The following is a 20,713-nucleotide window of genomic DNA, read 5'->3' on the forward strand; positions in this document are numbered from 1 at the left end:
GAAGACCACTAAGAGATATTTATATGTTATATGTTGTGTGTTTATAACATATAACATAACATCAGAGTTGGAAGGGACCTTGGAGGCCTTCTAGTCCAACCCCCTGCCCAGGCAGGAAACCCTACACCATCTCAGTCAGATGGTTATCCAACATTTTCTTAAAAATTTCCAGTGTTGGAGCATTCACAACTTCTGCAGGCAAGTCGTTCCACTTACTAATTGTTCTAACGGTCAGGAAATTTCTCCTTAGTTCTAAGTTGCTTCTCTCCTTGATTAGTTTCCAGCCATTGCTTCTTGTCCTGCCCTCAGGGGCTTTGGAGAACAGCCCGACTCCCTTCTTTGTGGCAGCCCCTGAGATATTGGAACACAGCTATCATGTCTCCCCTAGTCCTTCTTTTTGTTAAACTAGACATACCCAGTTCCTGCAACCGTTCTTCATTTGTCAGATTGTGTTGTGTTTTCATCGTAATATGGAGAAAGGGGGGGAAAAAAACACTTTCCCATAATTCAGCACCCTTGGTTCAATAGCAATAACTCTGAGAGGGATAATATGAGAGGCCTAATGGATGGCCGAACAGGGGTCAGCAACCAAGAGCCACAAAGGTCCTAACCAGAAGCCCCCCCAGGGAAGCCCCCAGCCCCGTTCAATTCTGAAGCCGACTTTCGATGTCCAGTTCCCCCACCATACAGTCTCCTACTAGCACGGTATCTTTTTTCCTCTACCTGTCCTAACCAAAAGCCCTACCAATTGTGGAGCGAACTGGCGATAGGGAGCCGCAGCAGAGGCTCTGGAGCACGCGGCATGCAGCTCCAGAGCCACAGGTTGCCGACCCCTGCCCTAGAAAGAGTGCAGAGAAGAGCAACGGAAGATGATAAGGGATCTGGAGGCTAAACTCCGTGATGGCTCAAGGCTGTAAGAAGCCTGTTATTAAAACCAGCTGACTGCAATTACTGCAGGTTCTAGTCCCACCAGGTCCAAGGTTGACTCAGCCTTCCATCCTTTATAAGGTAGGTAAAATGAGGACCCAGATTGTTGGGGGGGCAATAAGTTGACTTTGTAAATATACAAATAGAATGAGACTATTGCCTTACACACTGTAAGCCGTCCTGAGTCTTCGGAGAAGGGCGGGATATAAATGTAAATAAAAATAAAATAAAAAAAATAAACTGTATGCTGAATGGTTGAATAGAATAGAATAGAATAGAATTTTTTATTTGCCAAGTGTGATTGGACACACAAGGAATTTGTCTTGGTGCATATGCTCTCAATGTACATAAAAGAAAAGATACGTTCATCAAGGTACAACATTTACAACACAATTGATGGTCAATATATCAATATATATATATCAATATCAAAATATATTTACGGGACCGCCTACTGCCACTAATTGCCTCCCACCGACCCGTGCGCTCTCACAGAGGGGGACTCCTTAGGGTGCCGTCCGCCAAGCAATGTCGGCTGGCGACCCCCAGGGGAAGGGCCTTCTCTGTGGGGGCTCCCACCCTCTGGAATGAACTTCCCCCAGGACTCCGCCAACTTCCTGACCTTCGAACCTTTCGCCGCAAGCTGAAGACATATCTATTTATTCGCGCAGGACTGGCGTAGGATTTTAGTTTTTAATTGGATTTTTTATTGTTTTAATAATATTTTAATTTGGGCCAATTTAATAAGTTTTTTAAATATTATTTTATCTGGTATTTATTCTTGTTCTGTTTTATCTGGCTGTAAACCGCCCTGAGTCCTTCAGGAGAAGGGCGGTATAAAAATCTAATTAATTAATTCAATCAATCAATCAATCAATCAATCATAAGGATTGCCAGCAACAAAGTTACAGTCATACAGTCATAAGTGGAAAGAGATTGGTGATGGGAACGATGAGAAGATTAATAGTAGTGCAGATTTAGTAAATAGTTTGACAGTGTTGAGGGAATTATTTGTTTAGCAGAGTGATGGCCTTCGGGGGAAAAACTGTTCTTGTGTCTAGTTGTTCTGGTGTGCAGTGCTCTATAGTGTCTTTTTGAGGGTAGGAGTTGAAACAGTTTATGTCCTGGATGTGAGGGGTCTGTAAATATTTTCACGGCCCTCTTCTTGATTTGTGCAGTATACAGGTCCTCAATGGAAGACAGGTTGGTAGCAATTATTTTTTCTGCAGTTCTAATGATCCTCTGAAGTCTGTGTCTTTCTTGTTGGGTTGCAGAACCGAAGGAACTAGGCATGCGTAGTCTAGCAAAGAGAAGGATTATGGGTGACATGATAGCAATCTTCCAGTACTTGAGGGAAGTACTAGCAAACTTGAGGGAAGTTTGCTTCCTCAAACTTGCAGTTTGCTTCCAGTACTTGAGGGAAGTACTAGCAAAGAGAAGGACTATGAGCGACATGACAGCAGTCTTCCAGTACTTGAGGGGCTGTCATAGAAAAAAACAACAACGGCTTGACTTATTCTTCAAAGCAAGACCAGATGTAGTGGATGGAAGCTTTACAAAGAGAGAAGCCAAACTAGAGCTAAGGAGAAATTTTCTGACGGTGAGAACAACCAGTCAGTGGAACTCCTTGCCTCCAGAAGTTGTGGGTTCTTCATCACTGGAGGCTTTTGAGAAGACCCTGAGCAGGCATTTGCCCAGAACGGCATAAGTTCTCCTGCCTTCAGTAGAGGATTGGATTAGAAGTCCCCCAAGGGACTTAGTTGTTCTTCTTTGCACTTTTTCCAACATCTCAACATATTTTTTATTTTATTTTTACAATTGGGGAGGAGGTGGAGGGAATATTTTAAAATCTGAACCTGACCTAGTTAAACGCCTTGTGTAATTAAAGCCTGAATCTTTTACACATCAGTTTCACAGGTGAGATGTGTGATAAAGGAATGAGGGAAATACACAGCTCTACAGCCTACTGTTTGCTGAATATGGTCTCTCTCTCTCATTCTCTTTCTTCCTCTCTCTCTCTGTCTCTGCCTCTCTTTCTTTCTCTCTCTGTGTGTCTCTCTCTTCCTCTCTTCTTTATCTCTCTCTTCCTCTCTCTTTCGGTGTCTTTCTGTTTCTGTCTACCTGTTTCTTTTTCTCTTTTGTTGTCCTCCCACTCTCTCTCCTTTTTTCTCTTTCTTCCTCTCCTTCTTTCTTTCACACTCTCTCTCTCTCTCTCTTCCTCTGTCATCTCTATCTCTGTCTCTGCCTCTCTTTCTTTCTCTCGTTCTTTCTTTCATTCTCTCTCTCTTTTTCTCTTTTGTTCTTCCTCTCTCTCTCTCTCTTTCTCTGTCATCTCTATCTCTGTCTCTGCCTCTCTTTCATTTTTTCTCTGGGCCTGTCTCTTGCCCTCTCTTTCTTTCTCTCGTTCTTTCTTTCATTCTCTCTCTCTCTTCTTTATCTCTCTCTCTCTCCTCTCTCTCTCTCTCTCTCTCTCTCTCCCACACACACATTATCCCAAACCGAGGTGTCCAGTCAGAAACTGCCTAACTTCTGGGTCCAGGAGCCAATTAGACCACAGCATTTAATTTAGAATAAAGAGCCCCCCCTGCTCCATGTCTCCCTCAGCCAATGGTCTGGTTTACAACAAATTCAAGTCTAAGTCCTGAGCCCTGTTGGCTGGTTTTCTCCTTCTCCTTTTATTTTTATTTTATTTTATTTTTACAATTGGGGAGGAGGTGGAGGGAATATTTTAAAATCTGAACCTGACCTAGTTAAACGCCTTGTGTAATTAAAGCCTGAATCTTTTACACATCAGTTTCACAGGTGAGATGTGTGATAAAGGAATGAGGGAAATACACAGCTCTACAGCCTACTGTTTGCTGAATATGGTCTCTCTCTCTCATTCTTTCTCTCGTTCTCTCGTTCTTTCTTTCATTCTCTCTCTCTCTGTGTGTCTCTCTCTTCCTCTCTTCTTTATCTCTCTCTTCCTCTCTCTTTCGGTGTCTTTCTGTTTCTGTCTACCTGTTTCTTTTTCTCTTTTGTTGTCCTCCCACTCTCTCTCCTTTTTTCTCTTTCTTCCTCTCCTTCTTTCTTTCACACTCTCTCTCTCTCTCTCTTCCTCTCTTCTTTATCTCTCTCTCTCTCTGTCTTTCTCTCTCTGTTTTTCTGTTTCTGTCTGTCTCTTTTTCTCTTTTGTTCTTCCTCTCTTTCTTTCTCTCGTTCTTTCTTTCATTCTCTCTCTCTGTTTTTCTGTTTCTGTCTGTCTCTTTTCATTTTTTCTCTGGGCCTGTCTCTTGCCCTCTCTTTCTTTCTCTCTCTTTTTTTCTCTCTGTCTCTTTTTCATTTTTTTCTCTCTCCATCTCTCCCTCTCTCCCTCTCCCTCTCTCTCTCTCTCTCTCTCTCTCTCTCTCTCTCTCTCCCACACACACACATTATCCCAAACCGAGGTGTCCAGTCAGAAACTGCCTAACTTCTGGGTCCAGGAGCCAATTAGACCACAGCATTTAATTTAGAATAAAGAGCCCCCCCTGCTCCATGTCTCCCTCAGCCAATGGTCTGGTTTACAACAAATTCAAGTCTAAGTCCTGAGCCGCCCTGTTGGCTGGTTTTTCTCCCTTCTCCTTTTATTTTTATTTTATTTATTTATTTATTTTGTCACAACAGTATATATAAGCATAAGCACGAAAGTAGCTATATAATATATAAGCATATATATAAGCATAAGTATGTAATAACTATATTAATTGGATATAATGAAAGAAAACAATAGGACAGGAATGGTAGGCACGCTTGTGCTCTTATGCACGCCCCTTACAGACCTCTTAGGAATGGGGTGAGGTTAATAGTAGAGAGTTTTTGGTTACAGCTTTGGGGATTTTGAGAAGAGACCACAGAGTCAGGTAGTGTATTCCAAGCATTAACAACTCTGTTACTGAAGTCATATTTTCTGCAATCAAGATTGGAGCGGTTAACATTAAGCTTAAATCTATTGTGTGCTCCTGTATTGTTGCAATTGAAGCTGAAGTAGTCTTTGGCAGAAAGGACATTGTAATAGATGATTCTATGAGTTAAACTCAGGTCATGTCGAAGGCGGCGTAGTTCTAAATTTTCTAAACCCAGGATTTCAAGTCTGGTGGCATAAGGTATTTTGTTGTATTCGGAGGAGTGGAGAACTCTTCTTGTAAAATATTTCTGGACATGTTCAATTGTATTGATGTCTGAAATTTCCCACAGAAAGGGATTTCTGCTGTCCTAAGGATATTTCCTGCCCTGTCAAAGGTTGCATTGTTCCAAAAGCAGAGTTTATTTTTAGGGGATGTTTTTAAATGCTTGCAATACCTTTGGCCCTTTTGAATGCCTTAAAACACTCCGAAAGAAGGAGGAAAAATAAAGAAAGAAAGAAAGAAAGAAAGGAAAGAAAGAAAAATGAAAGAAAGGAAGGAAGGAAGAAAGAGGAAGGAAGGAAGATAGGAAGAAGGAAAGAAGGAAAGAAGGAAAGAAGGAAAGAGAAAGGAAGGAAGGAAGGAAAGAAGGAAGGAAGGAAGGTAGAAAGAAAGAGAGGAAAGGCGCTGACATTTTGGCCACAGCACTCCTGGGGAGTGTGTCCTATGATATTTGCTGAACGCCTTAAAACACTCCAAAAGGAGTGAGAAAGGAGGAGAAAGAAAGAAAAAAGAAAGAAAAGAAAGAAAGAAAAAAGAAAGAAAGAAAGAAAGAAGAAGGAAGGAAGGAAGGAAGGAAGGAAGGAAGGAAGAAAGAAAGAAAGAAAGAAAGAAAGAAAGAAAGAAAGAAAGAAAAGTGCTGACATTTTGGCCACAGCCATCCTGGGAGTGTGTCCTACGATATTTGCTGAATGCCTTAAAACACTGCAAAAGGAGGAGGAGAAAGAAAGAAAGAAAAATGAAAGAAAGAAAAAAGAAGGAAGGAAGGAAGGAAGGAAGGAAGGAAGGAAGGAAGGAAGGAAGGAAGGAAGGAAAGCGCTGGCATTTTGGCCACAGCCACCCTGGGGGAAGGTGTCCTAGGACATTTGCTGCAACTCTCCATAATTCACTTATCACGCAAACCCACAAATTTGAGAAAGGTGAAGCCGGGAGTTGATCTGCAGATTAGAAGAGGCAGGCTAACTCTGAATTCCAGTTGCTAGGGAACACTGCTAGCCTGAGGGTGCTTTCTCGTGTCCTGGGTGTTTACTGAGGCATGGATAACTGCAGCCAGATTGTTGAGCTGAAGCTGGTAAAAGGTTACCGCAAACTACTCAAGGATCCAGGAAGGTGTTGGGATTAGCAGGCAATCGCTGCTACGATCAAGCGTGGATCCGGAGATTGAGGACATCGGCTTTTATAGGCCCAAAGAGTCCTGCCAAGATCAAACTACTTAGCGGTCCAAGGCTGGCATCTTTGGTCGTCATCTATTTTGAGACACCCCCCCCCCCCGGATTTATGGGCCAGACCCCAGAGGTTTTGAAATCCAGAAGGCATACTGTACAAACGCTGCCTCTGGAATTCCTCCAGAGTTCAGGGAGAGTCAGCATCCCTGGATCTGCAAAACAGCGGGCCACCTTTAGGGGGCGGCAAAGCGCATTTCTTTCTACCTCTGCCGCCACCTAGAGATCGCTTCGCTGGCCTTTTTGCGGCACAACTCTGGCAGTGCTCATTCCAACTCTTGTTCGCTCCTCCAGCTCCTGTTTAGAAGCACACACACACACTCACACACCCAAACCCATTGGCAGGGGAATAGAATAGAATAGAGTTGAGTTGAGTTGAGTCGAGTCGAGTCGAGTTGAGTAGAATAGGATAAGAAAGGATAAAAAATAAGAAAGAATAAGAAAGAATAGAATAGAGTAGAGTAGAGTAGAGTAGAGTAGAATAGAATAGGATAGAATAGAATAGAATAGAATAGAATAGAATAGAATAGAATAGAGTAGAATAGAATAGAATAGAATAGAATAGAATAGAATAGAATAGAATAGAATAGAATAGAATAACAGAGTTGGAAGGGACCTTGGAGGTCTTCTAGTCCAACCCCCTGCTTAGGCAGGAAACCCTACACCACTCCAGACAAATGGTTATCCAACATCTTCTTAAAACCTTCCAGTGTTGGAGCATTTGCAACTTCTGGTGGCAAGCTGTTCCACTGGTTCATTGCCCTCACTGTTAGGAAGTTTCTCCTTAATTCCAGGTTGCTTCTCTCCTTGGTTAGTTTCCATCCATTGTTTCTTGTCCTGCCTTCTAGCGCTTTGGAGAATAAGTTGACCCCTGCTTCTTTGGGGCAGCCCCTCAAATACTGGAATACCGCTATCATGTCCCCCACCCCCAGTCCTCCTTTTCTCTAGATTGGCCAAACCCAAATCCTGCAGCCCTTCTTCACGTGTTTTAGTCTCCAGGGCTCTTTGATCATCTTAAACAGTAACAGTAAAAGAGTTGGAGGGGACCTTGGAGGTCATCTGGTCCATTCTGCTTCTGCGCATGTCCAAGATGGCGCCGCCCTGCTGATCGGGGGCGCGACGGGCCTTCCGGCTCTTTTGGGTCTGGGGCCTTGATACCATCATAGGCCCCCCGCCCTGATGGAGGAAGATCCAGCCACCCGTAAATAGGGTGGCTGGGCGCCAGCGACTCGCGGGGCGGTGGGAGAAGCCCCGGAGCCAGGGCGGAGGCAGGGAGGTAACCCTGGCGGCCTAGCGGCCTGCCGAGCCGCCGCCAGCCTTTGTCGGCGGTTTGGCGGCGGCGGTGGCGGCGGCGGGGGGGGGGAGGGGGGGGGTGGCAGCGCCCCCTGGACCCCCGCCTGGAAGGCTTGGCCAGTGGGAGTTGGGTGTGGGGTTTTGGGCGTCTCCGCTGGCGATGGGAGGAGCCCGGAGGCTGCGCCCAATGAAGATCTGGAGGGCCGCCCGGCCCCATCGGCCTCTTTGAACCTGCGGTGGCGAGGGCGGCGGCCTGGCCCTTCCCTCCGCCGGGCGTTGGTACCGGTGAGCCCTGGGTCTGCTGGCGGATTTGGCGACGGGTGTCCCCTCTCATCTGGGGAGCTCCAGTGGCCTGCTCACGGTGGCGATGGCCTGGCGGAGGCGGTGGCGGCGGCCTGGCGGAGGCGGTGGCGGCGGCCTGCCCCGGTGCCTTGAAGTGGCGGATGGCCCGATAGGCCCAGGGTGGCTGTGACCTTGCCCTAGTGGCGCGGATATGTGGCAGCGCCGGAGGAAGGCCCGCGGGTCCAGCGGACACCCCTCCACTATTTACCATCTTTATAACATCCCTACCATCGCCTCTCCCTTCTTCCTTAGCCCACCGCAGGTCGTTTGTATGGGGTGGTGAACTGACTGAGTCAGCGGTTTTGTCATCTACCGCACATGGATTATCTCGAACTATTTCCCATCAGGACAGACTGGTCATGGTCATTTTATCATCTGTTATGACTTTTGCTGCCAACTTGACCAGCCCAGGATGGGCCTTGCCCGGACCGTCTCAGTGATGCGAACATTTACTGCGGCTGACCTTCTTGCCCTGCGAGATGCCCTCTCGCGGGTCTGGCCTCCAGATTATCGAGGGCCCACCTTGAGGACGGGCTTTGGAGTCCCGAGAGGTGGCATGAAAATAGGAGGCTTAGGGTTTTTAATTGGCTGTTTTAATAGATTTTTAAGGGAGTTTTAAAGGGATTTTAAGGGGAGGAAACCGACGGGCTTGGGTTGGGGGTGGGAGGAAGGGTGGGTGTTGGGGTAACCCGTCGGGGAGTCCAGTTCCTGCGCATGCTCGTGGCGGGGGGTTGGTGGGTCCGAGGGTCATGGGGGGAGTCGGTGTTCCATTGGTTGAGGGTGGTGCGATTTCCACGGTAAGGGGGAGGGGCAGATATGGCGGAAGTGGGGGCTCATATCGTGTTAGCGGGGTGCGCGCTCGATGCTTACAGGCGATCGCGCGCCCCGAGCCCTCAAACTTCTCAGGTCAGGATCCTCAGGGCCCCGGCCTTCGGCTGATGTTATGCAATGCACGGTCCGTGGCCAATAAGGCCCCCCTAATTCACGATCTTATTCAGGGGGGTGCCGCGGACCTTATGGGCGTTACGGAGACCTGGTTGGGCCCAGAAGGGGGCGTGCCCCTTGTTCAGATGTGCCCACCGGGTTTCCGAGCATTTCATCAGCCGAGGGGCCAGGGTAGGGGTGGTGGGGTGGCGGTTGTGATTAGAGAGAGTCTAGAGCCGAGGGAGACCACTGTACCTCAGATTGCCGGGTGCGAATCCCTCTTTGTGAGATGGGGTCATAGATGTCAGATGGGCTTGCTGGTCGCGTACCTGGCTCCTTGCTACGTGACAGCTGCCCTGCCCGAGCTCCTGGAGGTGCTTGCTGGGTGGTAGTTGAGACCCCAGACTTTTAGTCGTGGGGACTTTAACTTGCCATCGTCCGCCTGCCATCGACGGTAGCTCGGGAGTTCATGGCTTCCATGACGGCCTTGGACCTGACCCAAGTAGTTGATGGCCCTACTCACGTTGGGGTGGCACTCTGGACCTGATTTTTGTCTCTGGTCAGTGGTTGAGAGATCTGGACTTAAAGGAAATAGTCATTGAACCTTTGTCATGGTCAGATCACTCTCTTCTTCGTCTGGACTTTCTGACCGCCATTCACCACCGCAGGGAGACGGAGCCGACACGTTGGTTCCGTCCCAGGCGCCTGGTGGACCCGGAGGGTTCGGACGGAGCTTGGGCCATTTCCTGAGGGTCTGGCACACGGCTCGGCTGAGGAACTTGTTGCGGCCTGGGAGCGGGCGCGGCGGGGCCTTAGACGGGGTCGTGCCTTTGCGGCCTCTGACCCAGCGCAGGTCCCAACCAGCTCCTTGGTTCTCCGAGGAGCTGAGGGGGATGAAGCGCCGGAGAAGACGCCTAGAGAGTTCCTGGAGGTCTAGCCGTTCAGAAGCTGATCGGACACTAGTGAAGACCTATACTAGGGCTTACCTAGTGGCAATGAGAGCGGGCGTACCTCGCCTCCTCCTCATTGCATCGGCAGATAACCGCCCAGCCGCCCTGTTTCGGGTGACCCGCTCCCTCCTACACCAGGGGGAGCGGGATGACCCGTTGCAGGGACGTGCTGAGGAGTTTAACGGTTATCTATACGATAAAATCGTTCAGCTTCGGGATGGTTTGGACCAAGTGAGACGTCTGAGGGTGGTCTTGGTGACATTGTATGGGATGAGTTTGACCCTGTCGCTCCCGAGGACATGGACAGGTTGTTGGGGAGGCTGAATGCCACCACATGTTTACTGGACCCGTGCCCCTCCTGGTTGGTGCTGGCCACGCAGGAGGTGACACGAGGCTGGCTCAGGCGATTCTGCGCTTCTTTGGTGGAGGTGTCTTTCCGGCCGCCTTGAAAGAGGCGGTGGTGAGGCCCTCCTCAAGAAGCCTTCCTGGACCCGGCTCTTTTAGGTAATTATCGTCCGGTCTCCAACCTTCGCGGCGAAGGTTGTAGAGAGTATGGTGGCATATCAGTTTCCCTTGCACCTGGATGAAACTGTCTATCTAGACCCGTTCCAGTCCGGTTTCCGACCCGGTTACAGCACGGAGACGGCTTTGGTCGCGTTGGTGGATGATCTCTGGAGGGCCAGGGATAGGGTTGTTCCTCTGCCCTGGTCCTATTAGACCTCTCAGCGGCTTCGATACCATCGACCATGGTATCCTGCTGCGCCCGGTTGGAGGGATTGGGAGTGGGAGGCACCGTTTATCGGTGGTTCTCCTCCTATCTCTCCGACCGGTCGCAGTCGGTGTTGACAGGGGCAGAGGTCGCCCCGAGGCGCCTCACTTGTGGGTGCCGCAGGGTCGATTCTCTCGCCTTCTGTTTAACATCTACATGAAGCCGTTGGGTGAGATCATCAGTGGTTTCGGTGTGAAGTACCAGCTGTATGCGGATGACACCCAGCTGTATTTTTCACACCGGACCACCCCAACGGTTATCAAGTGCTGTCCCGGTGTCTGGAGGCCGACGGGTCTGGATGGGGAGAAACAGGCTCAAGCTCAATCCTCCAAGACAGAGTGGCTGTGGATGCGGCATCCCGGTACAGTCAGCTAAATCGCGGCTGACCATCGGTGGCGAGTCACTGGCCCCGATGGAGAGGGCGCGCATCTTAGGCGCCCTCGGGGACGAACGGCTGTCTCTAGAAGATCTTTTGACGGCCGCCTCCAGGAGAGCGTTCTACCAGGTCCGCCTGGTGCGCCAGTTGCGCCCCTTTCTGGACCGGGAGGCCCTATGCACGGTCACTCACGCCTCGTGACGCCTCGCCTGGATTACTGCAACGCCTCTACATGGGGCTCCCTTGAAGGGCATCCGGAGGCTACAGTTAGTCCAGAATGCGCGCTGGTGATAGATGGAGCCCTCGTGGCTCCCGCATAACACCCATCCTGCGCAGGCTGCACTGGCTACCTGTGGCCTTCCGGTGCGCTTCAAGGTTTTGGTGACCACCTTTAAAGCGCCCATGGCATAGGGCCGGGTTATCACGGGACCGCCTACTGCGACCAGATACCTCTCACCGACCCGTGCGCTCTCACAGGAGGGACTCCTCAGGGTGCCGTCAGCTAGGCAGTGTTGCGTCTGGCGCCCAGGAAGGGCCTTCTCTGTGGGGGCTCCCGCCCTCTGGAACGAGCTCCCCCCAGGACTCCGTCAACTTCCGGACCTTCGAACCTTCCGTCGCGAGCTTAAGACACATTTATTCATCTGTGCAGGACTGGCTTAGATTTTAAATTTTATAGGGGTTTTAAATTGATTTTAATATTTATATTTCTATTTTTAATGATAGGGCACTGGAATAAGTTTTTTAAAGATTATTTTAATTTTGTACACTGATGTTTTATATGCCTGTGAACCGCCCTGAGTCCTTTGGGAGATAGGGCGGTATATAAATTTAAATAATAAATAAATAATAAAACCCCCTGCTCAGGCAGGAAACCTTTACCAGAGATTCGAACTGCCGAACTGCCGAACCGCCAACCTTTCTGATTGACAAGCTCAGGGTCTTAGCCACTGAGCCACCTAGTCAGGCTAGTTGTTGCATCTTAGTTGCTCTTCTGTAGAAATTTCTGTAGAGATTCTCCCTCATCCAGGTCACGGTTGTCCCAAAGATCCTTATTTTTTTCAGGAGGCACCTGGACTTTCTGATATTTTTTTTCTCGCCCCTTCTCTGAATTTTTTGTTTCAAAGTTTCAACATCTTTATTTATGTATTTATTTTTTGGTAGTATGGTGTCCAAAATTGATTGGAGGAGGAGGAGGAAGAGGAGGAGGAGGAAGAAGAAGAGGAAGAGGAGGAGGAGGAGGTGGAAGAGGAGGAGGAAGAGGAGGAAGTAGAGGTGGAAGAGGAGGAAGAAGAGGAGAAGAGGTGGAGGAGAAGGAAGAGGAGGAGGAGGAAGAAGAGGAGGAGGAGGAGGAGGAAGAGGAGGGGGAGGTGGAGGAGGAAGAGGTGGAGGAGGAGAGGAGGAAGAAAAGGAGGAGGAAGAGGAAGAGGAGGAGGAGGAGGAAGAGGAAGAGGAAGAGGAGGTGGAGGAGGAGGAAGAAGGGGAAGTGGAGGTGGAAGAGGAGGAAGAAGAGGAGAAGAGGTGGAGAAGGAGGAAGAGGAGGAGGAGGAAGAGGAGGAGGAGAGGAGGAAGAAAAGGAGGAGGAGGAGGAGGAGGAAGAGGAGGAGGAAGAAGAGGAAGTGGAGGTGGAAGAGGAAGAAGAAGAGGAGAGGAGGAGGAGAAGAAGAGGAGGAGGAAGAGGAGGAGGAAGAGGTGGAGAGGAAGAAGAGGATGAAGAGGAGGAGGAGGAAGAGGAGGAGGAGGAGGAGAGGAGGAAGAAAAGGAAGAGGAGGAGGAGGAGGAGGAGGAGGAGGAGGAGGGGGAGTTGGACCGGGGTAGGGTAGGCTGGACTGGGCGGGCTTTGGCAGCTCAGCTGGCCGGCTCTCCTCCTCCTCTTCTTCTTCTTCTTCCCACTCTTCCAAGCCAAGAGCGTCAAGCCTACCGGTGGCTCCGCCGTTGTTGTTGTTTTTTGCCACGAGGGGAGGCGAGCGGCCACCCCTCCGCCTCGTCTGGGGCAACCTGTAGCCTCGGGCAGCCGCGTCGGGGGGCCACCCGGGCGCGAAGCAGGCAGTGCGAGCGCCAGCTGGCAGGTAGGCGCTGCTGAACCCGGCTAGAGCTCGCCAGCTGGCCGGACCGGTTCCTCTGCTTGCTTGCCTGCCTGCCTGCCTGGAGGGGAAAGGGAGAGGAGGGGAGCGGGTTTTTTTTTTTTTGCAACATTCCGGCTTGCAAGGCTCTTCGGGGGTAGCCGGGAAAGCGCCCCTCTCCCCGTTCCAGCTTTTTTCTTCCCCAGCCTTCTCCTGGGTCGGCGCGAGATCTGCAACCTGTCGCCCACCCTCACCTGCCGCGGCGGCATGGCCAAGAACACGGCGCTGCACTTCCGCGTGGTGGAGGGACGGGACCTCCCCGCCAAGGACGTGTGAGTTGGCCGGCAACCGGGAACCCCCGAGCCGTTCCCCATCCTTAGCCGCCGGCGGGCGCGAAAGGGACCCACGGGCCGGGTGGAAGGGAGCGGGGCGAGTCAAAGAGGGTTGGCTGGAATTGCCTCTGGTCGGGGCGGCCGGCCAGCCAGGATCCCAAATGGGGATGGGGTGGGTGGGATGGATGGGACTTAGATGGCCCCCGTTATACGGAGCGGACTGGGTTTGCCTTGCGCGCTTCGGGGCAGAACCGGTGCCTTTAAAAAAACCGACAAGAGTTGTCAGCCGCCTTCGGAGAGGGAAGCGCTCCAAGCTGGGCACGAAAGTCGAAAATCCCTTGAAAGCGGAGCTGAAATTTCTTGCTCTCGCCCTCCGAGAAACAAAAAATAATAATAATTTTTTTAAAAAACAGGTTAAAAGATCTCCTAGATCAGGAGGAAATTCCGCATCAAGGATCGATTTTTATTAAAAATGCATCGAGGGCCAAGTTCACTTTGTCTGTGAAAAAGGGATGTTTTTGAATCAGATCTCTTGGTGGTACCCAGAACCTTCTGTTTGGTATCTTGTCCCCATAGTCCAATTGGCTTTCCTCCTACGATGATAGAATAGAATAGAATAGAATAGAATAGAATAGAATAGAATAGAATAGAATAGAATAGAATAGAATAGAATGTGGAGTGGAGTGGAGTGAGTGGAATAGAATAGAATAGAATAGAATAGAATAGAATAGAATAGAATAGAATAGAATAGAATAGAATAGAATAGAATAGAATAGAATAGAATAGGCTAGGCTAGGCTAGGCTAGGCTAGGCTAGGCTAGGCTAGGCTAGGCTAGGCTAGGCTAGGCTAGAATAGAATAGAATAGAATAGAATAGAATAGAATAGAATAGAATAGAATAGAATAGAATAGAATGTGGAGTGGAGTGGAGTGAGTGGAATAGAATAGAATAGAATAGAATAGAATAGAATAGAATAGAATAGAATAGAATAGAATAGAATACAATAGGCTAGGCTAGGCTAGGCTAGGCTAGGCTAGGCTAGGCTAGGCTAGGCTAGAATAGAATAGAATAGAATAGAATAGAACAGCATATGGATAGGATAGGATAGGATAGGATAGGATAGGATAGGATAGGATAGGATAGGATAGGACAGGACAGGACAGGACAGGACAGAATAGAATTATTGGCCAAGTGTGATTGGACACACAAGGAATTTGTCTTTGGTGCATATGCTCTCAGTATACATAAAAGAAAAGATACCTCCATCAAGAATTCTAAGGTACAACATTTAACGATGGTCATAGGGTACAAATGAGCAATCAGGAAACAATCATTATCAATATAAACCGTAAGGATACAAGCAACCAGGTTACAGTCATGCAGTCATAAGTGGAAGGAGATGGATGATAGGAACGATGAGGAGATTAATAGTAATAGTAGTGCAGACTTAGTGAATAGTTTGACAGTATTGAGGGAATTATTTATTCAGCAGAGTGATGGCGTTCGGGGAAAAAACTGTTCTTGTGTCTAGTTGTTCTGGTGTGCAGTACTCTATAGCGTCATTTTGAAGGTAGGAGTTGAAACAATTTATGTCCAGGATGCAAGGGGTTTGTAGATATTTCCAGAGCCTTCTGTTTGGGTTGAAATCAAAAGTTTCTTTAAGTCTTGGGGGATATAACCTCAACCGGTTTTCCTTTTTAAGAGGGGCATTTATGCATGTCCTTTCCAGCCAAGGTTAGCTCTGTCCCACCTCACCTGGAAGATAGTAGCTTAAAGAGAGTTGGCCAATGCAAAAGGTTAGGTTCCCATTGCTTCTTCTGCAGCATTCTGGACCACATCTACCGTAGATGAACAAGGGTTGTGTGTCCTTCAGCCAAGAGAGTGGTAATTTTGAGAGAAACTCACCTTGAGGGACGCTTGCAAATGCCCGCTATCTTGAATCTAACCCTGGTTTTAAAAAGCACGCTTGAGCTCTTCAATTCTCTGAAATGAACTGCCTGTTCCCAGGTGCGGGAGTCAGCTTGCTTGGAAACACTGAGAATCATTTCCAAGTAGAGAGAGTGACTCTTCATGCCAAGAGTATGGCGGGGGAGGGCGAAGGGGGTGTAGCAGGGGCGAAGCTCTCCCCCCCCCTCCTCAAAAGTTCTTTCGTCTCTGACACAGTTGCTTGGAGACTGCATCACCCATCCCCCCTTTTCTTCCACAATTGGAGAAGGACACTACCTAGGTTAGAAAATGGACTTGCCTTAGGACAGGGTTCTGGAAAACTGGCTAAGGAAAGAGTGAGAGAGAGAGAGAAAGGAAAGGAGAAAGGAAAGGAAGGGAAAGGAAAGGGAAGAAGAAAGAGGGGAGGGAAGGGAAGGGAAGGAGGAAGAAGGAAGGGAAGGGAAGGAAAGGAAAGGAGGAAGAAGGAAGGGAAGGGAAGGGAAGGAAGAAGAGGAAAGGAAAGGAAAGGAAAGGAAAGGAAGAAGAGGGAAGGGAAGGGAAGGGAAGGGAAGGGAAGGGAAGGAAAGGAGGAAGAAGGAAGGGAAGCCCTGCATGGCATAGCTCATAGCTTCATTGCGCTGCGCAAGCCCCTTCGCCATGACAAGGCAGTGATCCATGAATGGGTATTTCTTTTAGACAATGGTAAATGTTCCAACGCTGTTAATTCGGTATGCATGTTGGATTGTTCCACTTTGAACTGGACTGAGGTTTAACGAGACCGATACTTTTCTCCTCCACAAAAAGATAAACTAATGAAGAACGCAAGAACTTACTTTTTTTTTTTTTTAATAGAAAAGGGGAGGTCGTTCTATTCACACTTACCTGCAAGTGTGCAAAAGTCAGTGAGGACTAGCAGCATTGGTAGGGGTGGGATGCTGGGAGTTTGCAGGGGTTCGGGACTGCGGTGAAATCCAAATTTTTTTACTACCGGTTCTGTGGGCTTGGTGGGCGTGGCAGGGGAAGGATACTGCAAAATTTCCATTCCCACCCCACTCCTGGGCGAAGGATACTGCAAAATCCCCATTCCCTCCCCACTCCTGGGGGAAGGATATTGCAAAATCTCCATTCCCACCCTACTCCTGGGTGAAGGATACTGCAAAATCCCCATTCCCACCCTACTCCTGGGGGAAGGATACTGCAAAATCCCCATTCCCTCCCCACTCCTGGGGGAAGGATACTGCAAAATCTCCATTCCCACCCCACTCTGGGGCTAGCCAGAGGTGGCATTTCCCGGTTCTCTGAACTGCTTAAAATTTCTGCTACCGGTCCTCCAGAACCTGTCGGAACCTGTTGGATTTCGCCCCTGGTTCGGGAGAACCTCTGGCTAAGATTCTGTGCAGTTCGGAACCCCCACCCCCCAAATCCCACTCCTGACTGGCCCCACCCACCCTGCCCTGCCCCTGCCAGAAGTCCCCACGCGGCCCGTTTTAGGTCGCAGGGGCTCGGGGAGGGTGAAAAATGGGCCTACCGGACGTTTGAGAGAACTTCCAGAGTCTGGGGAGGCCATTTTTGCCTTTCCAGAGGCTCGAGAAAAGCCTCTGGAGCCCAGGGAGGGCAAAAATGCGCCCACCCCACATGGTGCAGGAGGCTGACTAGGCCACGCCCACCATAACCCCGCCCACCCAGCAACTGGGAAGAGAACCCCTTGCTAAAATTTTTGAAGCTCCTGAGCATTGGGGAGCCCCATTAGAGTTAATTACTGTTTGAAATAACTGAACAGGGATCAGCCAATCCCTTTGGCGAGTCATGCCCAACCCTCTTAATTTGCAAACGCGGCATGGAAGACGGGATTAGAAGCGCCAGCCCCTGCCAAGCCAGGTGGATGCCAAGTATTTGGAAGGGCTCCCGGCTTCTTTTCAAAGCGACCTTTTGTGTCCCTGACTCACGACAGCAAAAAATTCAAGGAAATTGCGTCAAGAGAAAAATTCCCTAACCGAGCCGGCGGAACTGATCGCCACTGGCCTTTAGGGCGGCCGGTGACAGAAATCCCCTTTTTAAAAAAAAAATAAAAATCCACCGTTGGTGTCACTAACCGCACCTGCAAGTCGTAGCTGAATCCTGGTTCATCGTTTACAAGCTCGCATGCAATACAAATCGGGCACCCAATTCGAGATGGACAATTCTGGTTTGCTTGTGAAGCAACCAACTGTGTATCTTATTTTATTTTATGTTTGCAGTATCCTTCCCCTGGATTGGGGAAGGAATGGAGATTTTAGAGTATCCTTCCCCTGCCACGCCCACCAAGCCATGCCACGCCCACCGAGCCACGCCCACAGAACCCCTGAGATATTGGAACACTGCTATCATGTCTCCCCTAGTCCTTCTTTTTATTAAACTAAACATACCCAGTTCCTGCAACCGTTCTTCATATGTTTTAACCTCCAGTCCCCTAATCATCTTTGTTGCTCTTCTCTGCACTCTTTCTAGAGTCTCCACATCTTTTTTACATCATGGTGACTAAAACTGGATGTAGTATTCCAAGTGTGGCCTTACCAAGGCATTATAAAGTGGTATTAACACTTCACGTGATCTTGATTCTATCCCTCTGTTTATGCAGCCTAGAACTGTGTTGGCTTTTTTGGTAGCTGCTGCACACGACTGGCTCCTATTTAATTAATTGTCCACTAGGACTCCAAGATCCCTCTCACAGTTACTACTATTGAGCAAGGTTTCACATATACTGTACCTAGTCCATTGAGTAACTGTTCTCACTGTCAATAAATTTCTCCTTGCTTGAATTGCTCTTTATCAAGCCTGCATTCATTACTCATCCTGCCCTCTGATCCTGTGTAGTTTTTTTCTACACTAGATTTAAACAACCCCCAATTTTGAACCTCAAAAGAACCCCCACTCCTAATCCTGAATAACGCACGCCACAGCTTTAAGCAAATACTAGCTTGATTATTATCAATAGCTTCTTAGTCTTTTTATGATCTCTCTGCAAACACAGCCAATATGAGTTCAACGCAATCAGATGTTGCGAACAAGCAACTCTTGAGTAAACCGTCCTTCCCATAATGCCTCTCTTTGGAGTCTTCGGGGAGTTTTTTGACTCATTTCATGTGGCAGAGACTACAACTATAAATGAGGCTTTGATTTAGATATAGAGAGAAATATTTATCTCTGTATAATTTATATTATACCCTCAGGTGCTTTGGAGAACAGCCTGACTCCCACTTCTCTCAGGGGCTACCACAGAGAAGTGGGAGTCGGGCTGTTCTCCAAAGCACCTGAGGGTAGAACAAGAAGCAATGGGTGGAAACTGATCAAGGAAAGAAGCAACTTAGAACTAAGGAGAAATTTCCTGACAGTTAGAACAATTAATAAGTGGAACGACTTGCCTGCAGAAGTTGTGAATGCTCCAACACTGGAAATTTTTAAGAAAATGTTGGATAACCATCTGTCTGAGATGGTGTAGGGTTTCCTGCCTGGGCAGGGGGTTGGACTAGGGACCTCCAAGGTCCCTTCCAACTCTGTTGTTATTATTGTTATTATTATTATATAGATATAAATGCAGAGCCTGGGGGGTTAGAATGCAGTATTGAAGGCAGACTCTGCCCACAGCCTAGATAGATGATAGATAGAATAGACAGACAGGCAGGCAGACAGATAGATAGATATACAGATAGATAGATAGATAGGTAGATAGATAGATAGGTAGATAGATAGATAGATAGATAGATAGATAGATAGATAGATAGATATGATAGATAGATAGAAAGATAGATAGATAGATGATAGATGATTGATAGACAGATGATAGATAAATAGATAGATAGATAGATATGATTGATAGACAGATAGATAGATATGATAGATAGATAGATAGATAGATAGATAGATAGATAGATAGATAGATAGATAGATAGATAGATAGATAGATATAGAGATGATATAAATAGATAGATAGATAGATAGATAGACAGACAGACAGACAGACAGATAGACGGATGATAAATAGGAGCCGTGGTGGCGCAGTGGTTAGGATGCAGGGAATGGAGATCTTGCAGTATCCTTCCCCTGGAGTGGGGAAGGAATGGGGATTTTGCAATATCCTTCCCTAGGAGTAGGTTGGGAATGGGGATTTTGCAATATCTTTCCCCCAGGAGTGGGGAGGGAATGGAGATTTTTGCAATATCCTTCCCCTACCACGCCCACCAAGCCACGCCCACCAAGCCACGCCCACAGAACCGGTAGTAAAAAAAAAAATTGGATTTCACGACTGGATCCACCCGCCTCTCTTTCCGTTTCCGTGGGCCCAGGATCTAAAGAATCGGATCCATTCCCCATTTTCCAAGAGGGGAAAACCGTCTCCATCATTTTTCAGCCACACAGCAGAGGCTTGTCTTTGACGTACACGCACGCACACAATCCGGCGTGTGTCCACTCACCGTTTCCATGGATTTAGCAAAGGATGCTTTTGCGCGATGCTCATTCAAGAGCTGGAAAAAACACAACCAGGAGCCCCAAAGTGCTTCATGTGTGTGTGTGTATGTGTGTGTGTGTGTGTAAGGATTATTCTATTTAAACAAATATGTTCAGGGGACTGGAAGCTAAAACATATAAAGAACGGTTGCTGGAACTAGGTCTGTCTAGTTTAATGAAAAGAAGGACCAGGGGTGACATGATAGCAGTCTTCCAATATCTCAGGGGCTGCCCCAAAGAAGAGGGAGTCAAGCTATTCTCCAAAGCACCTGAAGGCAGGACAAGAAGCAATGAATGGAAACTGATCAAGGAGGGAGGGAGGGAGGGAGGAAGGGAGGAAGGAAGGAAGGAAGGAAGGAAGGAAGGAAGGAAGCAACCATTTTTCTCTATCCATAGTTTAATGAAAAGAAGGACCAGGGGAGACATGATAGCAGTCTTCCAATATCTCAGGGGCTGCCCCAAAGAAGAGGGAGTCAAGCTATTCTCCAAAGCACTTGAAGGCAGGACAAGAAGCAATGGGTGGAAACTAACCAAGGAGAGAAGCAATCTAGAACTAAGGAGAAATTTCCTGACAGTGAGAACAATTAACCAGTGGAACAACTTGCCTCCAGAAGTTGTGAATGCTCCAACACTGGAAGTTTTTAAGAGGATGTTCGATACTGGAGTGGTGTAGGGTTTCCTGCCTGGGCAGGGGGTTGGACTAGAAGACCTCCAAGGTCCCTTCCAACTCTGCTATTCTATTCTATTCTAAACAACAAAATACAAACAGACAAATAAAACGACGGTGGCAAAAGAAAGCAAAGATAGCACCAATAGGGATAGCTGCACTATAGGGCGCAAACCCGAAACATCTGGAGCAGCCTTTGAACCTCATCGGCATGGACAAAATCGCCCTGGGTCAATTGCAAAAGCCATTTTTACAGAGAGTCCTTGACTTAATGACCACAAATCTCTGTTGCTTAAGTGA

The 20,713-nt window shown here is 48.3% G+C and overlaps 1 protein-coding gene across 1 annotated transcript in view; it reads left to right on the forward strand.

Annotated features, from left to right (window-relative positions):
- The first annotated feature begins 13,270 nt into the window (after positions 1–13,270).
- RASAL1 (RAS protein activator like 1) overlaps positions 13,271–20,713 on the forward strand; it is a 62,717-nt gene continuing 55,274 nt past the window's right edge. Inside the window, exon 1 of the mRNA XM_058158599.1 lies at positions 13,271–13,335. Coding sequence (XP_058014582.1) covers positions 13,271–13,335 — 65 coding nt within the window. The remainder of the gene's footprint in view (positions 13,336–20,713) is intronic.

The sequence above is a fragment of the Ahaetulla prasina genome, chromosome 15, assembly GCF_028640845.1.
Source record: "Ahaetulla prasina isolate Xishuangbanna chromosome 15, ASM2864084v1, whole genome shotgun sequence".
NCBI lineage: Eukaryota > Metazoa > Chordata > Lepidosauria > Squamata > Colubridae > Ahaetulla > Ahaetulla prasina.